The sequence below is a fragment of the Trichechus manatus genome, unplaced genomic scaffold (assembly GCF_000243295.1).
Source record: "Trichechus manatus latirostris isolate Lorelei unplaced genomic scaffold, TriManLat1.0 scaffold00087, whole genome shotgun sequence".
Lineage (NCBI taxonomy): Eukaryota > Metazoa > Chordata > Mammalia > Sirenia > Trichechidae > Trichechus > Trichechus manatus.
Genome location: NW_004444023.1, coordinates 6,573,128 through 6,583,360, shown reverse-complemented (window position 1 = coordinate 6,583,360; position 10,233 = coordinate 6,573,128). Strand labels below are relative to the sequence as shown.

The 10,233-nt window shown below is 46.4% G+C and overlaps 1 protein-coding gene across 2 annotated transcripts in view; it reads left to right on the top strand.

The window, feature by feature from the left end:
* Positions 1-2,243: 2,243 nt before the first annotated feature.
* The window catches only part of ZNF175 (zinc finger protein 175), a 12,505-nt gene continuing 4,515 nt past the window's right edge, over positions 2,244-10,233 (top strand). The window contains exons 1-4 of one of the 2 annotated variants that reach the window (XM_023736398.1): positions 2,244-2,381; positions 5,841-6,009; positions 7,431-7,572; positions 7,831-7,926. In XM_023736398.1, the coding sequence (XP_023592166.1) occupies positions 5,860-6,009; positions 7,431-7,572; positions 7,831-7,926 (388 nt within the window). In that variant the 5' untranslated portion in view covers positions 2,244-2,381; positions 5,841-5,859. Of the gene's footprint in view, positions 2,382-5,746; positions 6,010-7,430; positions 7,573-7,830; positions 7,927-10,233 lie in introns of both variants that reach the window. The other variant, XM_012557110.2, reaches the window with a different exon arrangement.

The following is a 10,233-nucleotide window of genomic DNA, read 5'->3' as shown; positions in this document are numbered from 1 at the left end:
CACGTATAAGACATTGTCTCTGAATGGGACAGGTGAGCAAGCGTCGCTGTCCCCATCCCAATCTTTGGGTGGGGGTCAGCGTGAGGGTTGGTGTGTAGGGAGGGGCTGTGAAAGGAGGAGTCGTCTCTGGGGCCACTTCTGGGTTCACACTGTGGCGCCCCTTCCCTGGGGCCTGGGTCTATCTCTCTCTCTTTTCTCCAGCTCTCACTCAGACACCTGACATCCAAGTCCCAGCAACTCTGGAGTCTGGCTGCCCTGGGAGCCTGACCTGCTCCATGCCAGCCACCTGTAAAGGAGGGAAGTCCCTCATCTTCTCCTGGATATGGGGCACCCTCATTTCTCTTAGTCCTCACTTCTCAGAGGTCACCATCATCCTATGGCCTGGGGACCATGGCACCAATGTCACTGGCCAAGTGACCTTCCTGAGGACTGGTGAGACCACAGAGATAACCGTTCAGCTCAATGTCTCCTGTGAGCGCTGGGCCAGGACACCCCTATCATTGCAACCTCAGATGACTCTATTAACTTTGTAGAACAAGGTGTTCTGCAGCTCTTGGTCCTTATCCTGCTCAAGGGAATCTTCATGAGGGTGAGCTTTGCACTCACCTATGGACTCACCTGGATCGACTACACTAGGAGAGCAGTCCCTTCCTCAAATGACCCAGTAGCTGAGTCCTCAATTCCCAAGGTGAGAGTGGCTTGGTCTGTCTTCTCCAGGGAGGGAACATCCCTTTAGGTTTTCCCACAGGATTAGAAGGGCACAGAGGAGCATGACTGAGAGACCAGACTAGCCATTCTTTCTCCTCTGGACATGGTGAGAGGCTAGACATAGAAGCCCAGAGAGACAGAGTCCCTGTCTCCCAGGCATCTCTCTCACCAAAGCCTACCTCTGTTCAAAAGGGAGGCACTTGCTGACTTGGCCCATTCAGAAACAACCTCTGTACAGTTTCATGCCTGGTCTCCTGAACTGTACCCATAGGAGAGGATGGATGGATGGATGGATGGATGGATGGATGGATGGATGGACAGACCAGTTCTTGGCCAATGTGCTGTCAAACTCTTACCTTGCTCCTCCCCTTCCCTGCTCTGTACAATTGGGACTTAACCCTGCAGGCCACATTTCCCAGACACCTGTATTAGCTGGCTTCCCTCTAGGCTCAGTTAATGGGGGCAAATGTTGGAGATTAAAATACAAGAAGAATCACCCCACAGACCTAGCATCCGCTGGTAGGTTCAGACTGCTGACCTTTCAGTTAGCAGCTGAGCACTTAACCACTGTGCCACCAGGGCTCCCATTCTCCCTTAGATTGTCTTAAATTCTTTTCCATGCACAATCAGGAATTTGTGGACCTGACTTATTTAAACGTTTGTATGATACTTATGCTCCTTCCTATTCCCTTCCAACTCTTGTCCTTCCTGTGACCATGAAATACTTTCAACCATTCATGTACAGTGAGATTTACTTCAGATCCTAACTCCACCCCTCCCTCCCCATTTCCCCACAACTGGCCCAATTGTTAACATTATGGTCACTATTGGCCACCTTCTAAGATACGTTCTACCTATCTAATGATTGAAAAACCTCTTCCTGAAAATTCTGCTCACTTGGGCTGGCTGCCGTTGTACTTATTGTGTTTTCCCCTTTAACCTCATTCTTTTTTCTCCTCACTTTAAATGAAGTGTCCTAAGAGCCCCAAATTCTCTCTTCTGGTAGTCTCTTAATAGATAACCTCATCAGTGAGTTCATTCAGGTATAGAGAGCAACTGTGCAAAGACTGCAAAGATAAAATTTCTTAAAAATATAAAAATTTCAAAAACTATCAGATACAGTGTGTTCTTCAGCAGTTAAGAAAATAGGCAGCCCTTAAATAAGCGTGAAAATATAGAAAAAGGATATTTTTCAGATATGCAGTGTCAGTTTCTCCGAGGAAGGTATATATACAAGTATCGAATAGGTCCCCTGCCAACGTGGGACAGCCCACAGGCTTTGTTCTCTGAGACTGGATGCGCCTTCCTCAGTTGTACGGAATAAAAGTTATTTGAAGATGGCGTCCTCCAGTAGGTAGTTCTAGCCGGGTGCGGCCATGTCGTTCTCCTGACAAAGCCGCTGAGGAAAAGTGAACGAGAATAGAGAAACTCCGTAATGCGTAGTGATACCTATTGGCCACAATAGCTTCAAAAATGCTAGTGAGCATGCGCTTATGTCCGCACCGGCAAAGAAGCTTTGACAGGAAATGACCCAAACCGGAGTGGCCCGTAGCGACAATTTCACTAATGTGGCCACCAGTTTCTAACCTATATGGCGCTTGAGGAATGCTGAAGTGATTTGGGGTGGTCGTGATAGCGGTTCTGTGCAGTCAGTTATGGGAGGTCGGCTTGAGGTGAGTGATGAGAGTTCCGTGGGGTGTCTGTGAGGTGAGTGAATGAGTGATGGTGGGTCTTCGGGGTAAGTGATGCGAGGTCTGTGAGGTGATTGATGGCGGTGTTTTGGTTGAACGATGGGAAGTCTGGGATGAGTGGAGCGTCTTTGGGAAGAGTGAGGGTCTGTCTATAGGGTGAGCGATGAGGGTGTGTGGGGTGAGTGAGAGTGTCTGTGGGCTAAACGGAGGTTCTGTGGGGTGAGTGATGGGGGCCTGGGGTGAGTGATGAGGACATCTGTGGGATGTCTGTAGGGTGAATGATAGGAAGTCTGTGGGGTGAGTGATGGAGGTCTGTGGCTGAGTAATGAGGGCATCCATGGGGGGGTCTGTGGGGTAAGTGGGTGCATCTGAAGGGTGAGTGATAGGTGTCTGTGGGGTGAGTGATGGGGGTCTATGGGGTGAGTGATGAGAGCATCTTGGGGCATCTGTGGGGTGAATGATGAGGTCTGTGGGGTGAGTGGAGTGTTGGTGGGGTGAGTGGGGTCTCTGTGGGATGAATGATGGCATGGTCTATGGGGTGAGTGGTGGGGACATCTGTAGGGTGTGATGGGGGTCTGTAGGTGAGTACTGAGGGTGTCTGTGAGGTGAGTGATTGGAGCATCTGTGGCATGAGTAGGGGTGTCAGTGCAGTGAGTGATTGGGGCATCTGTGGGGTGAGTTATGGGAGTCTGCACGGTAGGTGATGGCATGGTTTGTGGGGTAATAAGAGGTCTGAGGGGCTATATGATGAGTGGTGTTTTTAAAATTAGGTTGGATGATTGGCTCATTAATCTTCAAACTCCCCTTGTGTGTTTCATATGTGTAAATAAGTATTTTTGTGATTGTTAAATTCCAAGTGTTCTTTAACATCAGGTTTTATATTGTTGGCCAGTGGAATGTGCCCACTTAAGGACACTGTGCGTCTTAAGAGGGCCTTAGTGGATGGTAGTGGAGGACATTTGGGGAAGAGATTAACTGCTTGGTGGACTATCGGAGTCAGTGATTGACTGGGAGCAGGGAGCTTTGGGGATTGGAGGACTTTGAGGTTCACATTGTAACACACTCAAGAGGGCCAATGATTGGTGATCTATAGGAGTCAGTACAGTGGGGTGCTGAAGGTAGTCGTAATTTTGAGCATATGGGAACCAGGTGACTCCACCTAGAGGCCTAGGGCATCAGTGATGTAGGTTTGTGAGTTTGACTGCACTGCTTTCTGGATGATGAGGAAGTGTTGCAGTCCTTCAGTTGGCTACTCTCTGGGTCTATGTGGGATATGATAAGGGTCAGTGATTGGCAGTTGAGATCGATGATGGGTTTCCAATTGCAGTACATTATTTGATGATTTGGCGTCCTGTGGAAACTGGCTAATGGCACTCCCTGGGACATAGTAAGTGGCAGTCAGGGTAGGTTAATGATTTCAGGAGCATAGGCCATGTCAGTGACTGGGGGACAGTATTTTGGAATCGCCTGGCAATCCTGTGGTCCACTCCTGCAGTGTGGTAGATCGCTTTTATATGGCCTTTCTTGCCATGGTCTTGTAACTCCCACCCAATCACTTGGGTGGTTTGTAGGGTGAGTAATGGGAGGTCTGAGTAACAGAGGCTGTAGGGTGAATGGTGTTTTTATGCAGATAAGTTAATTGTGGCCCACCAAGGAGATTGGTCAGTTTTGCCATCCCACTAGACTTAAAATGAGCCATCCCAGAAGAAGAAAGAAAGAAGAGCCAGGAGTGGGGTACATCCTTTAGACCTGGGATCCCTACGCTGAGAAGCTCCTGGAACCAGGAAACTGAGAGAGGGCTGTAACACTGAAGACGGTGAGAAGCGGCATCAGAGGAACGATGGCAGCAGAGGCAGGAGACCAGCGGAATACTGGCAGGAGATGGCGCAGTAGGCTTCCTGGCCCACAGAGCAAGAAAGCTGAGTGCCTTTGATCAGGAGGCTTGCTGGCAGAGTATGGTGCCTCCAGGCACTTGGTAGAGCCATGTTTGCTGACCCACAGAGCTAGAGCTTAGCATCTTCAGGCCGAGCCTTACTGGCAGAGTTGGGTGCTATCTGCAGAGCTAAAAGAGCTTTGTAACACTTGCCCAAGCAGGGCAGAGGCCAGGCTGAGGGGCTGAGGGCCAAGAGGCCAAGGGTCAGAGAGAGACGTGCCTGTGGGCACAGCTGAGAAGAGGCTGTTTTGATGGAAGAACTGTATCCTGAGCGTTCCTGAATCTGAACTGTAAGCTGTTATTTCCCTAATAAACCTCATAATTGTCAGTATTGTCTGTGAGTTCTGTGTGGCCATTGCAATGAATCATTGAATTCAGCAGAGAAGTAGAGAGCACCATGGGAGGGATGATTGGTGTCAGAATTGGTAAAAAGGGTGCAGAGAGGAGGCATATCTGACTTCTGCCTTGTAGGAATCAGCCTTGGGCTGATGTTGATCTTGATTCTCTCTTCTCCCCCTCGTGAAGTTAGATGAGGAGTTCTGCTTCCACCATGCCATTGTTACATAGAGACTCCTCCTGTCAATAGGGTGGTGTTGAAAATGTAAAAATAAAAAGGATGCCTCTATATCATCAAGTTTTATCCCAAGTCTGAGCTCCTCCACCCTGATCCCTATCCTGTATCCAATTCGCTTTCCAGAGAGAAAGATGTGTGAAAAGAAAGATGAGACAAAGCCATCTGTTTAAGCACCTTAATTGGTCATTGTTGTTTGTTGTGGTGGAGTAGATTCTGACTCATGATGACGCCATGTGTGCAGAATAGAGCTGTGTTCCATAGGTTTTTCAAGGCTGTGACCTTTCTGAAGCAGATCACCAGGCCTGGCTTCCAAGGCACCTCTGGTTGGGTTGAACCACCAACCTCCAGATGGTAGTCAAGTGCTTAACCATTTGTGCCACCCAGGGGACTACCCATTGCCGTTCAGTCGATTCTGACTCATAGTGACCCTGTGTGACAGGGTAGAACTGTCCCATAGGGTTTCCAAGGCCATAATCTTTACGGAAGCAGACTGTCACATCTTTCTTCCGCAGTGTGGCTGGTAAGTTTGAACTGCCAACCTTTCTGTTAGCAACTGAATGCTTAACCACTGCACCAGCAGGGCTCCTTACCTAGGAACTAGTATCTGCATATTCTCATAGCTAGAAGTGGCAGAGCTGTGATTAAACCTTCATTAAGTTTAGTCCGAATCTCATGGTCTTTTTCTTTTATCCTGACTGATATAACTAGAGTTGGATTTTTCTGACCTTTGTCTGTTCCACATCTGTAGTGTCTAGCACAATGGCCTTGACCTAAGAACCTCCAGGAAATATGTGTGGAACAAATGTTGAATGATTGATCATGTGGTCGTTGCCTTTCCAGGGTGTCTTGGCATCTCTGCAGAGCCCTTGGATCTGGCTGCATCATTGAGGTTCCAGGATCTCCCTTCTCAGCTCAGCCCACCTCTCCCCAGCAGCTCTGGTTGGAGCCTCCAGATGCCCACCCAGCTTCAGGATCCTGGGAGAAGTGGAGTGGTCAGCAAGAGAGACCAGAAGTTGAAGCCCAGCGGGGCCATGCCTATTGATATGAATTTGCCCTGGAGGCCCCAGGTCCTAGGTCCGGAGGAGCAGGACAAATCATATAAGGTAAGCAGGAGCAGACCTAGGGACAGTTTTCCAGAACTGGAGGGCAGACACATGGACTCCATACCTCTGAAATCATCTTGATCCTCCTGCTGAGAGTGATCCACATGTGGCCTATGTCCACACACCCAGAGGCCACGTGTGTTATAGAGGAAACCATGAACCAGCTGATGAATGAGGGTGGGTTGGGATGAGGGGTTGGCTGTCTGCAGGAAGCTAGGTGCCTGGTCTGAGTGGGAAGCCCCAGCCACAGGCAGGGAAATGATAGCCCCTCCCCTGATTGGCATAGGCTCAGCTCCTTCATTTACCTTTGGATCATTGCAGATTCTTAGCTGATCCTCTCAAGACGCCTCCTACTTGGTCTTTGGGATTGGCTCATTTCTCTTCTATCCTGATAAGGTGCAGAAAATTCCCTTTCTTCATAGTTCGTAGAGTCATAGGGAGTAGAGTTAAGAACAGACTTTTAAGGGCCGCGTGGTTTTTCTTATTTAAAAGAGGATTAAAAATACCTGGGGATAGTGTTTCCAACTTGCCAACAGATATTAACATTTGGAATTTCAAACTTCTCACTTCCCGTTTAAGTTTCACCAGCTCTCAGGAGCGTAACTTTCCACTCCCAAGTAGAATTTGCTCTTGCCTAATTTGGACCCCCAGTGTGGTCTGCTCTGCATGTATTTCTACCCATAGTTGATCTTGTATATTTACTTCCTTTCCAAGTCTCCAAGTTGCTGGGAGGGTCAAAGCTTATATAATTCTATGTTGAGTCCCCAGGACTCAGCATAATGTCTGGCATGTAGTTGCTTAATAAACCTAATGCAGGTTATATCTAAGTTAGCTAGAGGACTTAGAACTTATTTCAATCCTTGTTTTTGACAAAAGAATGACCAAATGAACGTAGTATACAATGAATGGCAGGATATCTCTGTTTTTTTTTAATCCCCAAAAGTTTAATGTGAAACAAATATTTAGTGGGAACTCTATGTCATGCACAGGGCAGTCATTGCTCAGTGGTAGTATTCTCACCTTCTATGTGGGAGACCTGGGTTCAATTCCTGGCCAATGAACCTCATGTGCAGCCACCACCTGTCTGTTACTGGAGGCTTGCATGTTGCTATGATGCTGAACAGGCTTCAGCAGAGCTTCCAGACCAAGATGGACTAGGAAGAAAGGCCTGGTGATCTACTTTCAAAAATCAGCCACTGAAAATCCTGTGGCTCTCAATGGTCTGATCCCCAACTGATCATGGGGATGTCACAGGACTGGGCAGTGTTTTGTTCCATTGTGCGTGGGGTTGCCATGAGTCAGGGGTGACTCAACGTCAGCTAACAACAACTATGTGACGCATCATGGCGAAAAGTTATTAAAAACAACTCCCTGTATGTAACTTCCCGTTCCACCAATGCTGACTAATTTATATCGAGCAGGTATGTGGTGTTAAGGGACCAGTGTCATTCGAGGACGTGACTGTGGACTTCAGCAGGGAGGAGTGGCAGCAGCTGGACCCTGCCCAGAGACACCTGTACCAGGAAGTGATGCTGGAGAATTACAGCCACTTCCTGTCCATGGGTGAGCACAGCTGACCTGGGAATGTCAGATGGGCCTCATTGAAGAGATTTCCTTCCTCCTTGTGGAATACAGTTGGGACATCTTAAATATGTAATGGTTTTGTCCTTGGTTTGTCCTAGATTGTTCTTTTCTTTTGGACACCTTCGTTCCCAGTGAAAGGTGTTGACTTTTCTGATGAGCAAATGGAAAGCTTCATTGAAAGTCCTCTCTAAAACCCAGACTGTTACACCCAAATCTGACATCTTTTTTCATTAACAGGATATGACCTTCCCAAACCAGAGGTCATCTTCAGGTTGGAAAAAGGAAAGGAGCCATGGGTAGTGGAGCTTAAACTCCCATATTGGAGCTGTCGAGGTGAGTGACAGGAGATACAGGAGTAATCCTCAGCTGTGCTAGGAGAAGCTGATGCCTTTGAAATTATATTAAGCAAACCAGAAGGTAATAAGGTCCCTGGGTGGCACAAATGGTTAAGCACTTGACTACTAGCCTAAATGTTGGCAGTTCGAACCCACCCAGAGGCTCCTCGGAAGACAAGCCTGGTGATCTGCTTCCAAAAGGTCACAGCCATTGAAAACCCTATGGATCAGTTCTATTCTGCACACATGGGGTTACTATGAGTTGGAATCAATGCAACAACGACTAATAACAACAACAGAAGGTAATAAACTTTATGAACTACTTAAGGATAGTTGACATTGGCCCTTTGGATATCTAATTGCCATCTCCACTTGGGGCCCCTTACCATATCGGCTGTCTTCTTGCTTGGCTCTTTGCAAGAACTGCCCTCATCTCTACTGTGGGTAGTATGCCGGTCTGCCTCCTCATTACTTTCAGCTCTCTTCTCATAACATTTTTATTCTACTTATGCCCTCGTGGTCTTTGATTGTTTCTTTATGTTTATTCATAGACCTACCTTCTTCCAAAATCACTGTGTGTCACACACTCTTGCTGCTGTGAGTTCCTTTTCATCTTCTCTCGTTCTCATTGTGAGATGCCTCAAGCTGTCATTGACAGCCAGTCTCACATGGTATCCTGTCTGTACCATGTCTATCAAAATTCTCACTCACTGCCAACTCCCCTTCTCCCCAAGCCACTCCCCCTACAGTTGACTTTGTAATCACTGCGACCTACCTTTTGTTGTGCTTTTTTCCCTCTTTTTGACATTATTAACAACCCCTTCCGCCATTTCCTTTCAGTGTGCTTTGAATGACCCACCCTGAGGGTCTACCTCTGCTTAGGGGATTTACTTCTGTTACTATTGCTTGCACATCACGTGATAAGTGTTTAGTTCGTTGCAGTTCCCAGTGCAGGGCAGACAAGCATCAGCACTCCAGACAAGGCCCCTCCCACTTGTGGACTTTTTTGATTTATTCGTTTTATCTCCATGCCCCACCCCATTGTCCTCCCCCACCATGGCAGCTGTTCTAATGAGTTTGCTGTGTTTGCATTGCTGTTCTTGTGAAGACTCAAGTATTTTTGTGTTTGTCTTTCCAGTTTAGTGTATTTCAGTGCTAAGCTTGAAGAAACCGTTTAGAATACAAAAAAAAAAAAAAAAAGAAAGAAAGACTGAATTTATGAAGACAGGCAGGAGAGAATATTTTACTCTATTTTGGAAGGATATTTTGAATATCTGCTGGGGTAAATTCAAAGGAACAGAGACCGTAATGGATGGAGAGGACACTGGCATGGGATGTTAAAAACATCAGCCTTTATACGTTAATCATGTCTATTTTAATGGAAGGCTATTCAAAAAATAAGCATTGGAAGTGGGGCCCAGAGAGTGACTGCTTTTGAAGTTGTCCCCCTAGAGGGGGGGCGAGATTGGGAGTTAATTTTAAGGGCACAGGTCTCTTAACTGCTCCATGAAACAATTTTGAACTGGAACAAAGGAGCAGATAAAACAAACTTCAGTGGTGATAGAGAATATGAGTATATATGCGTAGATATGGGAATAAACTGGACTCTTTTTGAGGCAACATTGTTACACTGTGTGGGAGAGTTATGGATAAGCTTTTCAGCACAGGAGTGAATGTTTTACACTGAACACTGATGACAGTAATTTAAATATTATTAGGCTCAGCATTTATAAGCTAAAGGACATTGGGAACATTAAAAATGTTCCAAGTTTATGCCTAGGGACCCAGTGTGTAAAATCCTCAGGATAAATGAAAGTCAGGGTATGTAATATATATAAATTGCTGTATAAAAATGAAAGATGAATGAGGTGTTTGGACAGGACAAGGGTCTAGAATACAACTTATCAAACTGACCAAAAGAGAAAAGAAACTAGATATGGCAATCATATTATGCTCGGTGTTTAAATCTCTGGTAGATTAAAATAATGCTATCATTTAGTCATTCTATCATTTTTATTGAGACTGTGCTATGTCTTGGGCACTGTACTAGTAAACTGGGTGATCAATACTCCCATTCTTGGCCAAAGTGGTATATTAGATAGCATAAAGCTGAAAGCTGTAATGGAGACTGTCTTAGTCATCTAGTGCTGCTACAACAGAAATACCACAAGTGGATGGTTTTAACGAAGAGAAGTTTATTTCCTTACAGTAAAGTAGGCTAAAAGTCCAAATTCAAGGTGTCAGCTCCAGGGGAAGGCTTTCTCTCTCTCAGCCTTCTCATCGGTGTTCCCCCAGACTAGGAGCT